The sequence below is a fragment of the Staurois parvus genome, unplaced genomic scaffold (genome assembly GCF_062004578.1).
Source record: "Staurois parvus isolate SC_StPar_1 unplaced genomic scaffold, SC_StPar_1.0 ptg001052l, whole genome shotgun sequence".
Lineage (NCBI taxonomy): Eukaryota > Metazoa > Chordata > Amphibia > Anura > Ranidae > Staurois > Staurois parvus.
In genome coordinates this window covers 271,979-294,409 of record NW_028318848.1, presented here as the reverse complement: position 1 = coordinate 294,409, position 22,431 = coordinate 271,979, and the positions used below count along the sequence as shown (strand labels likewise).

The 22,431-nt window shown below is 46.2% G+C and overlaps 1 protein-coding gene across 2 annotated transcripts in view; it reads left to right on the top strand.

Annotated features, from left to right (window-relative positions):
* The first annotated feature begins 5,734 nt into the window (after window positions 1-5,734).
* LOC149440791 (class I histocompatibility antigen, F10 alpha chain-like) overlaps window positions 5,735-22,431 on the top strand; it is a 43,422-nt gene continuing 26,725 nt past the window's right edge. For both annotated transcript variants that reach the window (XM_089658123.1, XM_089658124.1), the window contains exons 1-2: window positions 5,735-5,872; window positions 14,989-15,249. In XM_089658123.1, the coding sequence (XP_089514249.1) occupies window positions 5,815-5,872; window positions 14,989-15,249 (319 nt within the window). In that variant the 5' untranslated portion in view covers window positions 5,735-5,814. The remainder of the gene's footprint in view (window positions 5,873-14,988; window positions 15,250-22,431) is intronic.

Here is a 22,431-nt window from a genome sequence, read left to right as displayed (position 1 = left end):
ACATGTGTATGTGTGGGAGAGCTCTGTGTATTTTGTACATGTGTATGTGTGGGAGAGCTCTGTGTATTGTGTAAATGTGTATGTGTGGGAGAGCTCTGTGTATTGTGTACATGTGTATGTGTGGGAGCGCTCTGTGTATTGTGTGTGTATGTGCAGGAGCGCTCTGTGTATTGTGTATGTGCGGGAGCGCTCTGTGTATTGTGTACATGTGTATGTGCGGGAGAGCTCTGTGTATTGTGTACGTGTGTATGTGCGGGAGCGCTCTGTGTATTGTGTACATGTGTATGTGCGGGAGCGCTCTGTGTATTGTGTACGTGTGTATGTGCGGGAACGCTCTGTGTATTGTGTACGTGTGTATGTGGGGGAGCGCTCTGTGTATTGTGTACATGTGTAGTGTGGGAGCGCTCTTGTGTATTGTGTACATGTGTATGTGTGGGGATGATCCGTGTATTGTGTATGTGTGGGAGCGCTCTGTGTATTGTGTACATGTGTATGTGCGGGAGAGCTCTGTGTATTGTGTACATGTGTATGTGTGGGAGTGCTCTGTGTATTGTGTACATGTGTATGTGCGGGGGAGAGCTCTGTGTATTGTGTACATGTTTATGTGCGGGAGAGCTCTGTGTATTGTGTACATGTGTATGTGTGGGAGCGCTCTGTGTATTGTGTATGTGTGGGAGCGCTCTGTGTATTGTGTACATGTTTATGTGCGGGAGAGCTCTGTGTATTGTGTACATGTGTATGTGTGGGAGCGCTCTGTGTATTGTGTATGTGTGGGAGCGCTCTGTGTATTGTGTATGTGTGGGAGCGCTCTGTGTATTGTGTATGTGTGGGAGCGCTCTGTGTACATGTGTATGGGTGGAGCAGTGAGGTCCTGTCTGTCTGCCTGTAGATGAGTATAATGGATACTTTCTGTACACCTTCACATGGCATAGATCTGGTAAATCTAAAGCTCCCCATACACTATACAATCTGATTGTACAATCTCCTGAAGTCTAGGGTCACACCTCAATGTTTTGCAGTAACACAGTACAGTCCATTGAACATGATCCCCTATGGGACACGTCATCATCTCCGTGATTTTCGGAAAGGTTCAGGGACATACGTGTAATATGTTGCGTTTTTGGTTGTATAGACGTCAATGAAATCATGTATTGCATTGTTCCTGTGTTGTATGTCTTATTCTGCCTAGCAACAAGAAAAAAAACGCAGAACGCATCAAAAACACGTGCAAAAATGCAAAACGCACCACAAAAATCACTGCAGAAACGGATGAAATCCAAACTGCATAGGTGTGAACTGAGCCTTAGATCTTCTATCAGATATGTAGTGTGGGGGTCGGTCTGTCGGGATACAAAGAGATTGGATGGTTCAGGTGTGTCCTCCTGTTACATCGTCCTGATAACTATATTTTATTTATTTATTTATTTATCGAGTTTATATAGCGCCAAAGGGTTTGCTCAGCGCTGTACAATAGAGGGGGACAATACATGAAACAGAACAGTAACATCAAACAGCATACAAGGGGTAAGAGGGCCCTACTCTTTCGAGCTTACAATCTAGGAGGGAGGGGGTAGAGGTACAGGAGGAAACGGCTGTGGGGGATGGAGTGGTAGGAGGAGGGAAGGGCAGCGGCTGTTAGGTGAGGGCGGGGTAGGCTTCCCTGAAGAGGTGGGTTTTCGGGGAGCGCCTGAAGGTGAGGAGGGAAGGTGACAGTCTGATGGATTGGGGTAGTGAGTTCCAGAGGATGGGGGAGGACCTGGAGAAGTCTTGCAGTCGTGCGTGGGAGGAGGAGACCAGGGAGCAAGATAGAAGGAGGTCCTGTGAGGAGCGAAGGGTACGGGTAGGGTGGTACTTGGGAATCAGGTCGGTGAGGTAGTTAGGGGCAGTGTTGTGAATGGCCTTATAGGTCAGGGTGAGCAATTTGAATTTAATGCGTTGGGCAATGGGGAGCCAGTGGAGGGAGAGGCAGAGGGGGGTGGCAGAGGTGGAGCGGCTGGTGAGGTGGATGAGTCTGGCCGCTGAGTTCAGGATGGTCTGAAGCGGGGAGAGTTTGCACTGGGGTAGGCCGGTGAGGAGGGAGTTGCAGTAGTCAAGGCGTGAGATAATCAGGGAGTGTACGAGTAGTTTAGTGGTGTCTGGGGTAAGGAAGGAGCGTATCTTGGCGATGTTCCGGAGGTGGAGCCTGCATGTGTTTGTGAGAGATTTGATATGAGGTTGAAAGGAAAGGTTTGAGTCCAGAATGACGCCAAGGACCTTGGCTTGCTGGGCGGGATTGATGGTGGTGGTGTTGGTAGTGATGGAAAGGATGGGGGGGGGCGCGGGCTGGGGGGGAAGACGAGAAGCTCGGTTTTGGAGAGGTTGAGCTTGAGGAAATGGAGCGACATCCAGTCAGAGATGTCGTTTAGGAGGTGAGTGATGCAGGCGGAGAATGTGGGGGTGAGGTGAGGGGTGGATAGGTAGATTTGAGTATCATCAGCGTAGAGGTGGTAATTGAAGCCGTGGGAGTGTATGAGTTTGCCAAGGGAGGAGGTGTAGATGGAGAAGAGAAGGGGTCCAAGGACAGAGCCCTGGGGGACCCCAACAGAGAGGGGGAGGGAAGAGGAGGTGGCACCATTGTAGGAAACGCTGAAGGAGCGTTGGGATAGATAGGACGAGAACCAAGAGAGAGCGGTGTCTCTGATGCCAAGGGAGAGTAGTTTATTAAGGAGGAGGGGGTGGTCGACTGTGTCAAAGGCCGCGGAGAGGTCTAGGAGAAGGAGGACAGAGTAGTCGCCTTTGGCTTTGGCGGTTAGTAGATCGTTGGTGATTTTGAGGAGGGCAGTTTCGGTGGAGTGTAGGGGACGGAAGCCGGACTGTAGTGGGTCAAGGAGGTTGCTGTCAGTCAGGTGGGCGCTTAGGCGATCGAAGACCAAGCGTTCAAGGAGCTTGGAAGTGAGTGGCAGCAGGGAAATTGGTCTGAGGTTGTTGAGGTCAGTGGGGTCCAGGGAGGGCTTTTTGAGTATGGGGGTGATGTGCGCATGTTTTAGGGGGGAGAACTATACAGCAGATTGTACAGAGATTATATTGGGTGCGGCCACCTTAAGACTCACCATACACATTACAATCTCACCGTACAATCTCTGTACAATCAACTGTAGATTTACCAAATGTATGTCATATGAGGACCTTTCTAAACTATCCAATCAATCTGAGTCCAATCTGGTGGACCCTTCCACTACATAGTCGGTGAAAGATCTAAAGGAGATTGTACAATCAGATTGTAATGTGTGGTGAGTTTAAGGAAGATTTTATAGAGTTTGTACAACCAGATTGTAAGCTGTATGGCTGGTTTATACCATATCAGACACAGCTTTGAAGCCACACATGGGAGGATCTGATTTTTTGTAAACAATCAGATAATTGAAGCGTATCTCCACCTAAAACGGTTTTATATTGCAGATAACAATCCTTAGATGTGACGGCAGCTTTAGTTTTCTGGTTTTAGGATTCTCACCTCGTAATCTGCCCGGCAACACACTTCCTACCTTAAGATGATCATACGCGATACAGCAGAAACCGAATGTCGATTTGATCCCAGCAATGATGAATCAAATTGAACTCTAATTTCACACCCAATTCTCCCCGTGTATGGACAGATTTGTTCTTTAACAATAAAGTTTATTGAATGACAACAAAGATGACAACCAAATCCCATGTATACAAAACGGATACAAAGGCATGAAATAGCGAGTAGTGGAGGCAATCATGGCGATTAGACAGACAGATAAAACTGTATCCAGTACACAGCAGCATAGCCTAGAAGACGTCCTCCGGCAGAGCACTGAGAGCCACTTATGGACAGTTTTCTCGTATGAGACCAGATTGGACAATTTTGGTTTAATCCGTACAGTTTTCCTCCAGAAATCCAATACAAATACCTGACATCACTTCCCGATTTTCTTTCTGTGGTACGAGAATTTCCATAACTAGTAATCTCTTCACTTTCCATATGAGACTAACATGCAAAAAATATAACGGACGATCATTCATCCAATATTGTCATCGTGTGTATGGGGCTTTAGGTCACCAATATATAGGCCCTGGGAGGGAGGAGCCACCTATTGAGGAAATATGGGGGTCATCCACCAAAGGTGAGAGAGAGGGAAAGAAGGGGGGAGGGGCAAAGAAGGGAAGACAGTTGTGGCCTGGAATGGACTGACCCCAGAGATATAGTAACGACATAAAGCGTCGGGCCCCCAGCTTTGATTCCGGCCCCCCATATTTGTGGAATGTTTTAGGTCAGTTCAGGCCAAGATGCGTCCGTTTATACAAAGACAACCCCGGAGTGACAAGAGAGGCCACTGCTGTGTTGTAGGCGGAGCCGGCAACTTCCAATGATGAAGAATCCATTTCCTGCATAATACAAAGCATAGAACAAAATCCATCATTGGGCTCGGTGCACACTAGGCGGCACGCTGCAGGCTGGTTGGGGGTGCGCAATCCATGCGATTCCCAAACTTGCACCCACCTGCAGCTGCATCACATTTCTCTTGTTAGACGGGCAGGGGTGCCATTCATTGTGATGTCACCCCAACACATCTCATCCTGCAGCGCGATCGCAGGTGTGGGAACCGCAGGGAAACTGCATGGACAAAGGGATGGTGGGATTCCCTGCGGATACATTTGGGAACAGGTACATGCAGCCTTTTCTTTGTGGCTCACGTGGCACAGCAGTCCGTTCAGAGGAATAGGCTGCCAGTCCTGAGCACACGTGGTCCGTGTGGCCTGCACTAGTGTGAACCCGGGTTATGATGGGTTGTATTCAATGCATCACAGACACCCAGTAGAAGAAGTCGCGGCTCCATAGGCACCAGAGCCCCTGAACTCGCTCCATAGACCCCTATTCGTCCATGCACACATCGACTTTTATCCGGATTATCAGCAGCAGAGTTTAGGGCCAGTAAAGCGTCCCTCTCCGGAGCGCAGAAGAATCGTGTTCAGGAAAGGAACATTTTGGTGGAAAAACCGCTAAATGCGGCAAAAACAAAGTCTAAGCGCCGACCACGTTTAGCGTTTGGGTGTTTATTCATTTCAATGGCGAGTTCTCTGACCGATGAAATGACTGAACGTCCGAGCGCTAAACACACCTCATCTCATTACCGCATTTACACGCGTTTTGCCACATTTCGTGTTTTTCCTCCACCAGCAGAAAAGCGTTCCGGTGTACATGGAGCCTTATAGACGGATTTCTTCTATTCGGGATAAAAGTTTTCCATGAATGAATAAATGCTGACCATTGTAAGCACCCCTGTCAGTGGGAAATGGATGGGGGAATCTGGGAACAAGCTGGGAATGGTCTCTCTGAGATGATGGGGATTCCCCGGCATTGTCCTGAGTGTGTCTGTATGTCAGTGGGGGGGCATTAGATTGTAAGCTCCTTCTCTGGGGTGGAATGGTGCGGAGGGATCTCTGTAGATCAATAAGTATAGATTCCTCCTGTGATTGGTCTCCGGGGTTTCCTGTGGATCCCTCCCATGCCCGGTATCAGGAGATGATTGGGGGGATTTGCACATTCACAATCTTTGGATTCCTGGAATCCTATTGGTTGGATGTCTCCAGATTTCACTTTCACTTTCTGGATTCGCTTCTCCAACCTTCTCACTGTCACTCTGCCCGGTAACTGCTGACCCTCCATCTCCTGATTTTCCTATTGGGTAGAGAGGAAGCCTCCTCCAATCAGCACAGAGCTCCGCCCTCCTGTACGCAGACTGTCCCTGAGCTGGGGGAAGTGGACGGTGAGGTGTTTTGGGGTCTCTATAGAAGACAGCGGGGAGGATGAAGATGGTTACCCCCCTCATCCTGATGATTGTGGGGGTGTCAGGGGTGCAGTGTGGTAAGTAGAGGACAATATAGATGCCATGTTGTCAGTGGGGGGGATTTCCTCCAAGTGTTGTATAGAATGGTAGAAATCAATGTGTAGTGATAAAGGTAGAAGTATTGTGGAAGTGACAGCCATGTCCTGTCTGTGTGAAGATGACAATACGGCTCTCCAGGCTCTGAAGGCTGCTCCTGGATCGTGTGTACGGAGCGGGGGATGGGCGGAGAGGTCAGGGCTCACCAGACATCACAGTGTATCCGCTGACAATACATTTCACCTTCTCACTGCTCACACCTATTTCCTGTTCTAGATGTGATCCTGGAGGGGGCGCTGTGTTCATTCTCCTCTGTCACATGGACATATAACTGGGGGGGACTTTATTTCAGATTTGGATGGAGTGGTGAGGGGTCAGATCCTCTGGATGGATTGTATTGCTGTCTGTGTCCCCGTTAGGGAGACTCACCCCCCCCCCCCCCCCCCCATGTGTGCTGATCACCAAATCACAGGAAGAATAGTGAGGACACAACCAACATGATGTGTTGTCACCACAACAGGAAGAATGGGGACATTTGTTTCTGTGACAACTAGGAGGGGATTTCTTCTCACTTCCTGTTGAGTCTATAGGACAGGAAGTGAAGGAAAATCCCCCTAATGAGACCCAGATGGCAGAATACAGAGGTTGTTCCCTCCCCTACTTTATCCACAATAACAAACATTCAGCTTTAGATCTTCCTTTAGCCCCCGGACACATCGGTGCGATTTGGCATGAGATTTGTGTGTCATGTGACTTGTAAATCGTATGCCAAGTCGCCCCCTATTGTCCGCTATCAGAGCGATCATATCGGCGCGGTTCTGACTTGGTTGCAGCCGCAGCGATCTCTACAGTAGTACATGCAATACATTTGGTGCGATTTACATAGATACCTGTATCAGATGTCTTACAAATCGCACCTGAAATCGGCGGGTCCCCCGACTTTACTTCCCTGTAAGTCGCAGGATTTCAGAGTCGGGTTTGATGTGAGCGGAGGATGAGGGCCGGTTCACTCCGCCGAGATTTGGGGATTGGAATCGCATCTAATGAATGTGAATGTGAGTGTCTGAACATACGCCATTTGCTGCAGCGCCATTTCCAATGCTGCTCTTGTATGACGTTTCCTGTAGTTTGTTGTGATTTCACATACATAGACGGCAATAGAAATCGCACGCAAAACGCAAGTGTGTGGAAATATGCGCAATTTGTGATCATTTTTATTAACCCTTTCCTAATTGTTTCCGGCTGTCTCTGCCTGTTCAAGCCGGACCCTCACATTGTTCCTCCCTGAGACTAGTACAGCCCCCCCCCACATCCCCTCTGATGTCCCCTCTGACAAGTAGCAGGACATGGAAAATGCAAGAAATCACCAGAAAACACAATGGAAGACGCAAGAAATTGTTGGGAAATCTTCACAAGTTGCAAACAAATCTTCAGAAAACGCAATAAAATTGCAAACAAAACGCGCAATTTTAAATCGCATCCGGTGTGAACCAAACCTAAACCCGACTCTAGGAAAAACGTTTTCAGTTTCGGATAGATTGGGGAAGTGTTAGGACCTCTGTCTGCATTGTATTGGTGTCTGTCCTGCCATGAGAGATTCCCCCTCACTTCCTGTCCATATGATGGTGTCACACAGAGCAGGAAGAGGACATGGGGACACAGACAAGGTTTCACTACTTCTCTACCGGAGCAATTCTTTATCACACGTTAATATCAGCATTTATTGCTAGAAAATTACTAAAACCCCCAAATTATTGTATATTTTCTGAAAGCAGAGACCCTGTAGAATAAAATGGCTGCAGTTACAAAGTTGTTTATCAAAGTCGTAATTTCAGGAAAGAATACACTATAGTGACATTTGGAGCAAACACATAGCAGAGATTTTGGTAAAATAAAATAGTTGTGTCTTTATGGGGTGATTGTGTGGTTCTGGAGCTGCCGGATCACATTGTACCCCTACTCATTCACCAAAAAAAGTGTGAAAAAGTATATAAAAACACACACACTGTTTTTGACAATTCCTTTATAAAAAAAAACAAAACATTAACAGTAGATCCATTGTCAATCAGGATGAACACCAGCCGCTGACCCAAGAAATAAACTAAGGGGTGGGGCATCCTGTGATGTCACCATATGGCCGCGCTCCCTTGTGACATCAGTTTATTTAGCGGCAGGAGATGGAAGAATTGTCAGGCTGCGGGAGTCTTCGTCGGTTGCGGACCTTTTTTTTTTTTTCTTTCTGGGTCGGCGGCAAGTGTTCATCATGGTTGATGACTGACGATGGATATACAACCTGGAACATTAATTTTTTTTGCAGTAAATAACTTGTCAAAAACTGTGTGCGCATTTTTATTTACTTTTTGAAACTTTTTTTGTGAATGAGTAGGGCTACAATGTACTTCTACTCATTCACATAGGACCTGGATGCACAGTCTTTGCACCCATCTCTACATACCTGCTCATTTCTATCTACTTTCTATGGACTGCATGAAGCTGATTGGTGGAAAAAAGTAAACAAATGTCTTTGCATGCTGTACATGACTCAGCACCCATGTGAATGAGCCCTAATGGTCTGGTTTGAAAATTGCTGCAATTAAAATAAAGGAGAAATATTGCGCAGTACAGCAAAGGGCAATGCACTGCACTACAACTCACTGCACATTGTGGTGGCTGCAATGCTAACATGTGATCAGATGTACCGTATATACTCGAGTATAAGCCGACCCGAATATAAGCCGAGGTACCTAATTTTACCACAAAAAACTGGGAAAAACTATTGACTCAAGTATAAGCCGAGGGTGGGAAATGAGGCACCTACTAGTCAATGTAAAAAATAAAGTGGGAGGAATAGTGCCCCATCATTAGTATCAGTGGGAGGAATAGTGCCCCATCATTGGTATCAGTGGGAGGAATAGTGCCCCATCATTGGTATCAGTGGGAGGAATAGTGCCCCATCATTGGTGTCAGTGGGAGGAATAGTGCCCCATCATTGGTGTCAGTGGGAGGAATAGTGCCCCATCATTGGTGTCAGTGGGAGGAATAGTGCCCCATCGTTGGTGTCAGTGGGAGGAATAGTGCCCCATCGTTGGTGTCAGTGGGAGGAATAATGCCCCATCATTGATGTCAGTGGGAGGAATAATGCCCCATCATTGATGTCAGTGGGAGGAATAATGCCCCATCATTGATGTCAGTGGGAGGAATAGTGCCCCATCATTGGTGTCAGTGGGAGGAATAGTGCCCCATCATTGGTATCAGTGGGAGGAATAGTGCCCCATCATTGGTGTCAGTGGGAGGAATAGTGCCCCATCATTAGTATCAGTGACACCTATGATGCGGCACTATTCCTCCTACTGACACCAATGACACTTGCTGACCCCTGTTGCAGTATGGTGCTGCTGCAGCCAGCATATGTGGTTGCAGCAGCACCTCTGCACTGCACACTTATCGGCTTTTCCCTCACTCGATTTTCGCGGGTCCGCTCGGCTCCGCCTCCTCGCCCGTGATTGGCCGCCTGTGTACCTTTCCTGAGCTACAGTTATGGCGGCCAATCACCGGTGAGGAGGCGGAGCCGAGCGGCAGGAGTGAGGGAGTGGCCGGAGTGACGGAAGGAGCAGCGCTTCCTGGATGGATCATCGTGGGAGCCAGGTAAGTGACAGCAGCCCTCTGCCCACCCCTGTACGCGCCCCCATTGACGGAGCCTCGCGCCCCCCCTGGCAGACGTTGACTCGAGTATAAGCCGAGGGGGCCGTTTTTCAGCACAAAAAATGTGCTGAAAAACTCGGCTAATACTCGAGTATATACGGTAGTTTTTTTATTTGTAGCAGTAAATTTGCAGGACATTTATTATATAAATGATTTATAATGATCGCACTGCCTTATAGCATTTCTAAAGGCACTGTTTTGTAATATAAAATAATAAACATGTTCTACTCACCTGCTCTTTGTAATGGTATTGCACAGATAGGCCTCAAACCTGCAATCTTGCTCCTCTTCTTCTCTGACCCCATAGCAAGCTGCTTGATATGGGGTCAGATATGCAGGCTTGATCCCCAGGCAGGCTGTGTGCATCCATAGACACACACAGTGCAGCTTGTCCCTTCCACACAAGATTGTACTGACAGCAGCAATAGTCAATGGCTCCCACTGCTTTCAGCCAAGTCTGTGAGAGCAGGAAGAGGGGAGGGAAGACCTGCAGAGGATACATTGAGGTAACAAATATTTTATCTTTAGAACCCCTTTAACACGGCATATTTCAGTGTGCATTGTGACCACCATTAATGCACCACAAGGGAACGCAGAAGTGGGAATTCAGCCTGAAAGTGAAGCAGTTATTTCCCCGCACAGAGCTGGGTAACATGTTTACTTCCATTTTCTCCAGTCCCCAGCAGTGTGTACTCACCATCATAGGCCAAAAAAAAGCCTGGAGACATTTAAATACTGAATATATTCTTTGCAGATGATTGCTAAGTTTTGTGTTGTGTCCGGAGTTCTTCATAAAAGTGAACCTGCAATCACTGTGAAAAGAGAAGTATGGGCAGAGCTTTTTTGGTCGTACTTCTCTTCTGGGTTACAGGAGTTACCTTATTTCCTGCTAAAGTCTGCTGTCAGCTGACATTACAGAGCCACTCCAGTCTTTGGATGTATCCCGCCAACAATGTCAGGATCCACCCAGATGTCTGACTGGCAGCTGGCTCAGCCTCTCAGCATGCCACTTCCCCCTTCACAGCCTGACACTTCAGTGAGCTCTGGAGGGGCAGAGCAGAGAGCTGGTGAATGACAGTCACCTGCTCTCTGCAGACTGAAGACATAGAACTGAATGATCAGCAGTGATGTGATCACTCAGAGCTTGGTCTTAGAGCCAGTGAGGGGGAAGCTGCAGCATCAGACTGATGTTGCAGCTGCATAGGTCAGTATGAATTTTTGTTTTTTTATATACCACACTTCTTTAAAGTTTTCAAAGTAAAAGAACATATCTCCTCCTCGCTGCCTGTCCAGCTTTGGATCACTTTTCTGAGGCATAGCAGTCCCCCAAAAAAGGGGGGAAAAATGTCAGTGCGTCTCATGGAGCGAATATAAAGCGGCCGGTCCGGTAATTCCGCCGCCATTATGTCAGAATCCCGGGCTGGCCGCTCAGCTGTTCTTTGCTGCAGGACCCTACCTGTTCCTCAGTCCAGCGCTGCACAGTCTTCCCGCACCGGTGACCGGCATCTGTGACAGCCAGGTGCCCAGTGCGCATGCGCGAGAAGCGCTGCACTTTGTGCATGGTACGGGACACATGACAGGTCCCAGAAGACGCCGGACCAATCACAAAGCGCAGCGCTTCTCGCGCATGCGCACTGGGCACCCGGCTCTCAGCCTTGTGCCCACACTAAAGGATGGACAACTCTGCGGAAGTGGGAGCGGGTACCTGTCAAATTCAGGTACCCGCTTCCCCTCCCTCCCCAAAGGTACGCAGTCTTAGTCATCCCCTGTACTGTTTCCGCAGTCTCTGGCAGGGTGGATTTGATATAAATCCTAGTTTTCTACATAAAGACTAATTCTTGCTGGTATAACTTTAATATGCAAGTAGATGAAGATTTTTAGAATAACAACTTTTCATATTAGTTTCACTTTCTTCTTGTGCAGATCTATTCCACTCCAAACAATCAGAAAAATATTGTTTCTATTCTATTCACTGAACTTCTTGAAACTTAGCACTGAAGGGGTTGATTCTGTATTCATAGGTTTGTAGAAGTTAGGATGAAGGTCTTTTTCTTAACTCTGTTCATGTTATAACATTTTTGCTGTGAAGAAGAGGGATGTGATCTCCGCTGAGTCAAATTCAGTTTTGAGAACTGCAAAAGTAAACCAAACATCTGTGATAATATCTTGTAGGCAGAGAAACTGCCCAATAATCTTACACAAACCTCTGGAAGAGCCTGACATTGTGAATGGATTCATGGAATTTATGTACCAAAAAAATTAAACATATACAGCCTTATTCTACATAATTAAAAAACTAATCTTTATTTCATGATGGAATAACCTTTGGATAGTAATATATTTTCCTCAAAAAGCAATTTATTTAAAAAAAAATCCGATTTAAATCAAAAAAATCCGATTTAAATCAAAAAAATCCGATTTAAATCAAAAAAATCCGATTTAAATCAAAAAAATCTGATTTTTTGATTTTTTAAAAAAAATCATTGATTTTTATCCACCCTTGTCTCTGGTCATCTCCTGTACTATGTCTGCAGTTTCTGGTCATTTCCTGTACTGTTTCTGCAGTCCATTGTTCAGAATATTTTTTTTCTTGTTTTCCACCTCTAAAACTTAGGTGCGTCTTATGGAGCGAAAAATACGGTATATAAAGAACAAAAAGATTAATTGTTGCCAATAGTAAGCAGTTGGGATCCTTGTGAACCTGTATTGTGAAAACTTTGGGTGCCTCTCCAGGTTTTGATCCAAACTCGGTGACCCCCACTAATGGTACTGGCTTGGGAAGAGCCCATTCCGGCTCAATACATTCAGTAGGAGAGAAGAAAGCTCCTGATCGCCGCACACCAACGAGACTTCATCCAGACCATGCCTCCCCGACGCGTTTTGTCCCACAGGGTTACACAGATTGGGGCGTGGCTTGGGCGGACCTGGCTGAGACTGCTTTCACCTCTATGACTGTCGGGTCTCGTTGGTTTGCAGCGATCAGGAGCTTTCTTCTCTACTACAGTAAGGATCCATGTTTATTTTTCAGCACTGCATTGCAGAGAGTTGGTTGCTGGTGACAAATCGTTGATCTCAGATCACTTTTCATACACAGACCCCACATTGTCCTGTAATTCCCATCATTGGTAGTAGTGCAGAGCCCCTCCCCCACCCTTACTGTCTCTCATCACATTTTTTAATCCTTTCATTCCTCCCATCACTTTATTTTTGGTTCTGGACATCAATCTTGTATCCTCAGTACACAATGGTCCTTGTTGTTTGTAGCAGATTAAACATTGGTGATTGGATGAATTATTTTGGGTCTGATTTACTAAACCATATATGTGTGTATGGCAGGGCTTGGAGCTCATGTGACATCCTATGATCACAGAATTCAGTCTGCACCCTCCATGTGTACCAATGTGCACCCTCCATGTGTACCAATGTGCACCCTCCATGTGTACCAATGTGCACCCTCCATGTGTACCAATGTGCACCCTCCATGTGTACCAATGTGCACCCGTCATGTGTACCAATGTGCACCCTCCATGTGTACCAATGTGCACCCTCCATGTGTACCAATGTGCACCCTCCATGTGTACCAATGTGCACCCTCCATGTGTACCAATGTGCACCCTCCATGTGTACCAATGTGCACCCTCCATGTGTACCAATGTGCACACGCAGACTACAACATTTACACAAAATGTATTCATCTCTGTCAGTATTATATAACAATAAAGCTGCGTCATGTACATACAATGATTGTTAGAGGATGTTGTAATAAACCCGAGATTGTATAAGGGCCAATTCATACTCTATACAGTGACAGGAAACGATTGCTTCCTCTGTGTCCCATTCACACTGCAATGCAGCCTAGTGTTGCGGTATAATGCAGACATGCGGCATTTTATCGCAGTGCCTGGAGCCGAATCGCACTGCAATGTCAGGCAGCACAGCACATTTTGTACACTTCAAATTAAGATGGTACAAAACAAAAAAGGGAGCCATGTGATGCGCTGAATCGCGTACCACACTGCGCCCCTAGCAGAGCCGACAATGCAGAGCGGCCACAGCGGTGAATTGCTCCGGTTGCTCTGCGATTTTAATGGCTTTTTAGGTGTGAATTTGCCCCGAATCCTCAGTGATCTGTGTGTAGGGGGAGGGGGTTGGGGGGTATTCTCAGAGGTGTTCAAGCACTAAGGGCTCTTTCACATGGGTAGCTGGGGGATAATAAAATGGGTGGCTGATTCACAGTTTTTCTGCCCCCCGACCACCCAAACGCTAATATTACAGCCTGACAGGGCTGTGCAGAGGCTGTGGCTGCGATGCTTTGCTTCATGGCTACACCATTTTTATCTTGGGTTGCCGGGTCTGACGGGTCGCACTGCTTGTCTAACTCACCCATTGAGACTAATGGGGCCGCACCACGACTATAACCCAAACACTTGGCTCACTGTTTAGAAATGTCACACGATGTAAAATCGCACTTCAGCAATTAAAAAAGTCTAAAAAATGCATTATCAGGTGGCAGTAGCACCTCCTGAACGCCTGTCAGCCATTACTATACCCCCCCCTTGTATATGTGCGGATACAGGGTGGGGGATGCCTCTGCTGCTTGTGATTCGCTGTTCGCAGTGACAACATCCTGGTGGGATCGGTGAGGCAGGTCCAGACTTGTGTCCAGCCATGGCTGAGCTCATCCCTAATTACATCATACATTATGGTCAGTGTAGATCAGTGATACAAGATTGGGATTGCAGTTCATAGGGGGGATTGTTGTACTAATAATAGTAAATTCATATCATCGTTATCACATTGGAGGGGATTATCTCAGTACATTGCTCTCTTCACACTTAGGCCTCATACACACAGGGCGTTTTTGAAGCCGTTATTAGGGACGTCCGGCTTTTTTTTACAGCTTCCAAACGCCCCTATTAGAAGCTTTTAGTGGCAGGAGATTTTAGGAGCTGCAGAAAACCCACCGCCAGTGCGTCCAGTAGCAGCAGCGTTTCAGCAGAAAAAAACCACTTGATGCGTGTAAATGCGTGTTAATGTTAGGCGGGTTTATCCCTTGAGCAATTATTAATTTTAATGGACAGAATAAATTATTATTGTGGCCAATTAAGTGAATTATCACCCAAGCACCTGATGCCTGTAAACGCATTAAAACGTTTGTAAAAGTGTTAGACACGTTCACAAGCATCAGGTGTCTTTTCTATCAAAAAGTTGCTGCCAAGAGGAGGAACGTTTTTAAACCGTCCCGTGTGCATGAGACCTAAATACACATGATCTGATCTTCTTATTCCGGCAGTGATCTGGGTCAGGGATGACACTTGTATGTATCCATTATATACATTATGCTGTGTGATGTGTACAGGATGTATATATAACAGTCTGTATGTCTCTCTATCAGACAGTCACTCTATGAGGTATTATCACACTGCAGTCTCCTCTCCGGGATCCGGGCTCCCTGTGTTCTCTGATGTCGGATATGTGGATGATAAGGAGATAGTAAATTATAACAGCGACACTCGGCAGTATCTTCCCAAGACTGAATGGATGAAGAAACTGGAACCTGAATACTGGGAACATAACACACAAATAGGTCGGAACAATGAGGCTGTTTCTAAGCACAATGTACAGACAGCGATGAGCCGATTCAACCAGACTGGAGGTGAGACAATTCTTACATTTCTATTTCTTTATTACACCAAATACAAACCCTGCAGACAGGATACAGGGGAGGAAAGGCCGACAAACACAGGAGAGATGAGACATTCTATGAGACAGATTTATAGAAGATCACAGCTTGATTAATAAATTCCTCCATCATCTGATCAGAATTATCACCTCACCTATAAAATATACACAACTACTTCTTATAGGAACCCTGTACTGAGAGATATGGAGGCCGCCATAGCTGATCTCCTCTACTCCAGACTTCAATCTGACTTTACTTGCTGCATGCTTGTTCCAGGTTAGTGATTCAACATACTGAGCCAAAGACAGCCAGGCAACCAGCAATTTCAGGAGAATGGTAACAATGGCAGCCAGCAGACTTCTCTTAGTACAGATTTATGTACATTTTAACCCTTTGACTGCTGTAGTAAAGCACATGATCATCATCATGGCAGGTAGATTAGGTTCACAATAGTGCTGGGAAAGTACAAAATCTTGTGCTTTCCAGATACACGCAGAGACACACCGCCCTCTTGCAGATGCATGGAGGTGTCATTAACTGTTAATGGCATCCAACACATCTGCTATTGTGTGCGTTTTCACATATGCCGAAACACATGGAGCCACAGCCATACACAATCCATGTGTATCAGTGCGGCATGATTTTGGAAGAGGGTCAGGTACTTCTTTTTTGCATTTCTTGTATGTAGGGCTGTCTATTGAAATGAATGGCCAAAAGTGGGCACAAACCTCTGGGACTACTTTCATGGGATTGCAGCCGCTCCCCTCCAATGGGTTTGTTTGAAGTTTTAAAAGGGTGGTTTTGTCATGAGTGGGGAAAATTTAGTGTGGCCCCTTTAAATTTTGTTAAGGATTTCAGGGATCCAATCGGGAGCCATTGAAGTTTCTGGAACATTGGCGGACAGGATATAAAGGGCACCGGGATTGTTGGGATCAGTGATCAGCCTGCAAGCAGAAGAGCTCCTCACCCCACCCCCCTTTTGTCGAGCGCACTTTGTGTGGTGCTGTCACCCTGGAGTCGGGGGATGTTTACAGTGTTGGAGGTTGTATGTGATGGCTCGAGTTCCAATCACTGAGCCAGAAGAGGGTGATTGATTATATTTTGCATGTTTAATCTCATCAACGGTTATTGCTGTATGTACATTGTTTGTGTAACACCAATACAGCGCCGCGCCCATTTCTCACCACGATTTGCTTATTGATTTATTTTTTTTAATTGGTTGTATTTGGGGAAGATTCTGGTTGGGGGGTGTCCTGCAATCCCATAGGCTGCCCTATATGTGACGCATAGATATGCGTGTGATCTCTGTCACATGATCACGTTGAACCTGGCCTCAAAGGGGTAAAACACGCTGATGACTGCAATAGCAGCTGTGAGATGTTTCTGTTCTCTTCAGCAATCTCCGGACTTTCAGTTTGGACCCTTTCACATTGATGCATCTTTGCTGCAGTTTTACCCTACTAAAAACACAAGAAAAATGCAGAAAAAATATTTCACTTTTTATCCTATGGGATCCGTCACACCAGTGCACTGTGGGGGAGGAGCATTTTAAAAAGTCTTGTATGCTGCATCTTTGGTGACCTGTCTAAAAAGTGCACCAACTACACTCCTCCTATTGAATCAATAGAAAATACATCAAAAGCACCGTGATTGCATTTTTGATGCGCTGTTTGAGTCATATGTCCATGTGTCAAGGGTGCATTGCTGGGAGTCAGGCAACCTGAAAACGCACCAAAAAACGCATTAAAGCATGTTCTGCATTATTACTAAGCTTTTCAATGGACCCGTGTGAAAGGGACCTTAAAGGTGTCATGGGTGCTGTAGAGACATTTATAGTGGAAGTTCAGCCAAAACCTGAATCTAACACTAAGGCTACATTCACACCTAAGCGTCATGTGTTAAGCGTTTTTGAGCATTTTTTTGAGCGGAATTGCATGTTTTTACAGCTTTTGTCAGGCTTTTTTTCAACTTACAGGGGTAGAGAGCTGCTTTTTCAGCAGAAAACGCATGACAAAACGCTTGAAAAAAGCTAAACATAAAGCTCATGTCTTGCTTTTCAGGTGTTTACATTGAACCTATGAGGACAAACGATCACTTCTGCCTGAAAAGCAGGACGTACTTTTGAGTGACAGGCATTTTGCTAAAAGTGACAGAACGCTCAGGTGTGAACAAGGGCTATTGTAAACAATAGGTTTTTGCTTGTCGAGTGTTTTTGAGCTTCAAGCTACAAGGTATAAAAAGCTGAAATGTGAACGAGGCCTAAACCTGCTCCCAGCCCATTCTAAGCCTCATCTATGTAACCGTGTAAAGAGAGCTCTATACTCCCCTATTCTGGAGCTGCTCCGGTCTGGTCCCAGGCTGAGCTGTCAGCGGCTGTTGTGTAGAGCAGTGGCAGCCGACAACGAATGCCCCATAGTAAGTCTATGGGTGGCTCCATTTCCTAGTCACTTCCCAGCCGTTGTCGGCTTTCTCTCTCTACACAGAAGCCGCAGCTGGAGACCAGCCCAGAGCAGCTTTAGATCAGGTAAGTACAGCGATCTTTTCTTTACAGGGTTAGATAGATGAGGATTAGAATGGGGGTGGGAGCAGGTTTAGCATTAGTTCGGTTTTGGCTGAACTTCCACTTTAATCACTGTTACCAAGCTCTGAATAAACAAAGATTAAAGATAAAAGATCAAAGTTCACCTTTGGAACAGTTACAGGAGGATCCTGTAAGATGTTCCAGCTCCTGCCTCCTCTCCCTCTATCTCCCCTCCCTGTGACAGCGAACGGGGGATCCTCTCCCCACACCTGCTATCACAGGGAGGGGGGATCTGGGGAGAAGGTGCAGATGCTGGAACATGTAACAAGTTCCATCCTAAAAGCGGGTACAATATGTAACATGTTCCAAAGGTGATAAAAATAAAGCAATACCCCACACCATATATACAACCTTTTTGTAAATTATAAAAATAAATTAATAAAATAAAATAAAATCAATTTCAAATTACAAACATATAATATGCAACAAAGTCCCACTGATCAAAAAATGTCCAAAAATGAAGTCCAAAATAGTGTCCACAAATATCCCAAATGTATTTACTCTTTTCCTCCACTGAAAGGATTGGCTGCTATTCCATCCAAAACGCACCTCGAAATAAGATATAAAAATATCTAGTGCATTACCTCAATAATAATAAAATTAACAATAATCACCCCGTGCAACCAAAATACACTTCAAAGCACTTAGTGAGAAAAAAAAATAAATTATTAAATTAATTCCTTATAGTGCATATAATCACACACATCAAACTGAACACTCCGTGGTCAATGCAAATCAGTGTCTACCATCAACCAGCACACAGTAGTACTAAATACTATTACCCTCTTATGAGTATTGAAAATGCTCAGACACTCTTATAGAAAAATATTCTTCCACTTCATCTCCCAAGTTATTTATTTTCTTTCCAAGGTCCTCAGAGAGATAAACCGGGTCTCAGGGCTAGTGTTTCAAGTATATAAATCACTTATTATTCAACACTTACATGTAAAAATAGAAATATCAGCTCCAGACATGGTTAGAAACTTCTCCAACCAAACACCATGTGTTAAAAACCAACAAAATGGCCGCGGCGACACTTCTGGTCTACGTACGTGCGCCTTGACGTCACTCTCTAACGCGTTTCGTCACTTCCAGACTTCCCTTCCGGACTTCCCTTCAGTTGTATCCCTAAACTAACCTCCCTGCTCTGCTCACCTCTGCCTTCCAGTGATGTGACAGCTCCATCCCTCCCTGGCCGCTCTCACCTTCTCCCCAGGTGCTGAGTTTTCTGCTTCTTGATTGGCTGGTGGGAGATGACATCATCCCCTGAATGCGCACAGAAGTCGGTCCTTCCAGCACAGGCAGAGTGTGGGGGGGTGCAAGCTGAGCTGCACATGCACAGCTCGGTGTCCATTCAGTAGAAGCCTGCATTCAGACAGATCAGTGGGTATTATGTCAGTACAGACTCAGCATGTCTCTTCTGCAATAAAGATCTGCCTGCTCAGAGTCTCCATAATATGAGGGTTAGTTCCGCTGTAACAAACGTTGTGATCCGTCTGGTGATGCTGTATGAAAGGAGCCCTAAGCCAGGCACACAACAGTAGATTTATGTTCAACAAGCAGGCGGAATGAAAACACAGATTCCTGCATTCCACACCAGCAAGGTGGAGGCAGGAGTCCCCCCGCTGTGCTATTGGATTCTGACACAGGGACTGCTCCGCTGTCAGAATACACAGATCTGTACTGCAGCTGATTGGCTGCAGCCGCTGATCAGTGGAGGTTTTCCAGCAGTTACGTTTGACAAAAGCCAATTTATTAATCAGCTTCTGCTGAATGAGAGTGTCCGCACATTGATTGAACATTGGCCGATCCCTGCTGCACCTGTTGAATTTCGATCAGTGTATACTTGGTGTAAGGCCTCATGCACCTTGTGCATTTTGCTGTCATTTGAGGTGAGAATAATGCTGGAATCCTTATCTGTCAGTCAATTACTTCTATCTCCCATCTCTTATCTCTTATAATAGCCGTTACCAGTAAAGCCGGCCATACAGGGATCGAGATTCAGCTGATTCAGCAGGGACTGGACGAATCTGGACCCATGTATGGGCAGGCTGGTTGTACAGAAGTTGATCTACCGATTGGGTTCTGTACAAACAGCCTGTCAGGTTTCTTCTGCTCGATCAGTGCTGCTGGCTATGGCCTGCAATGCTGATCAGTGTATTCTGACTACAGGGAAGGCTCCCGGCTGTCAGAGTACAATAGCTCAGCAGGGAGGATTCCCCATCCACCTCAAATGGTAAAGATGGGGGAATCGAGTCATATTTCTTCATTCAATCAGCTGGTTAAAGGAAAAAAGACTCATCTGTGGGCTGGTTCAGGCGTCATACATGGTGGGCATTTATCTCCAGTCATGAGGCTCTGGCATTTTGCTGCAGGTGGAGTGCAGAGGTGTCCTGTCCAGCCCCACGGCCAGCAGCCTGCCAGATGCTTTGAGAGTGTGACAGCGGCTTTGTCTGGATGGGGCCCCAAGTGGTACTTACCTTTATTGCAGTATGTGGCCGGGGATGAATGCCCAGAACACAGACTGCTTGTATTGTAGATGTGTCCCGGGGGGCTCTGCCCTAATTGTACATATTACTAGGTGAAGTGCTCAGCCCCATCCAGACAAAGCAGCTGAAAGCCTCTCATTGGGTTTAACTGCTTCCTGACCGCCCTATAGAAGAAGTACTGCTACAGGGCGGCAGGGCTGCGCAAAATCACATATATACTGTATATACGTTATTATGTATTCCTGGGTAGAGGTGCGCGTGTTCCCCTACCCGCGCTGCCATTGGCTGCTAGAGGTGTCGGTCTCCAGATCCTGGCCGGAGATTCCCCGCCGGCAACTGGGGATCGTCAACAAGCACTGACAGGGGAGAGGTCTATGGAAACAATACCGATCTCTCTCCCCTGTCAGCTCCAGCACACTGCTTTGTTTTGCTCTGCATATCAGCATTCTTAGGGCTCCTTCACACTTGACTTTATTTCTGACTCTTGCCAAACGTCTCTATAGCATTTGGGAAGGGTTTTCAACACTCCCCAAACACCCCATGCGCGGTTTTGAGGTGGTTGATAGGCGTATGCCAAGTGTTAAAACCACCTATGATGAAGTTAAATGGTCTTAACGCTCCGCAACCGCACCGCAAACACCTACCAGGCGTTTGCAGAGCGACACCATAGACTTGAATGGGAGGCTTCAACTCCTCCTGACTGGACACGAGGCGTCCGTTTTGCCACGACGCTAACGCTTCAGTGTGAACAGCACTGTGTGCCTCCATGTGCAGAATTTTCATAGGCGTTTGAGAAGCGTTAAAAACGCTTCCCAAACGCCTGTCTGATGCCTGCTGACAAATCTAGTGTGAACTGAGCCTAACACAGTAAAACACACACAGCACACAGTTAACCCTTTAATTGCCCCAGATGTTAACCCCTTCCTGCCCAGTGCCATTAGTACAGTGTCAGTGCTTTTTATTAGCACTGATCACTGTATTGTCACTGGGGATGTCAGTGGCAGTTAGGTCCCCCCCAGTGTCAGACGGCCCCCCGCAGTCCCGCTATAAGTCGCTGATCGCCGCCATTACTAGTATAAAAAACTTTTTTTTTAACTTCCAGAATACAGGTATGTGTACTCCATTTGTACACACATAACCTTCATGTAAACCAATTATTTTACACTTATTGGGATTTGTTTTAGCAAAGACACAGAATACTTTTTGACTTAAACTTATAACAAAATTTGATTTCTTAAAATTTTTTACTGGACGTTTCATAGCAAAAAGTAAAAAATAATGTTTTGTTTTTGTTGTTGGTCTCTTTGTTTATAACGCAAAAAATAAAATAATGCACAGGTGATCAAATACCACCGAAAGAAAGCGCTACTTGTGGGGGGAAAAGGACATACATTTAATTAATTTGTGTGCAGTGTGGCATGACCGCACAATTGTCAGTTAAAATAACGCAGACCTGTGCCGCAAAAAATTTGCTGGTCAGGAGGGGGGGGGGGGGGTAAATCCTCTGGCGGGCAAGTGGTTAACAGGCTGCCAGCAGTGGGGCAGGACAGGACCCCTGTGCCCTTCCCCCACAGCAGTGGACCTGGACAGGACCCCCATGCCCTTCCCCCACAGCAGTGAACCTTGACAGGCCCCCGTGCCCTTCCCCCACAGCAGTGGACCTGGACAGGACCCCCGTGTCCTCCTCCTGCAGCTAAACCCCAGAGCCCCATACATTGGAGATAAATGTCTAGATTGCTCGGGGGATAAAAATGTAAAGTTTCTTGACTCAGCAAAGTGAATATTGGTAAATAAATGGAAGCTGTGTTCACTTCAATCAACCAATCGTGTGCGACCAACTATTCTGTTTTTACCTTTTTTTTTTTTTTTTGTAAGTGAACACAGGATACACATTGCAGAGTGAGGGGAAGAATTTCCTCCATGCACAGTTGACTTCTCTCTGGGGACTCCATAGAGAAGTATGGAGTGCTGTCCCCTGTCAGGTCTGCTGTGTGTATTGACAGATGGAGGCTTCACCAGAAATGACACAGACAGGTCCCCCCAGCAGATGTATACGGCCTCATTCACACAGGCGGGTGTGTTACT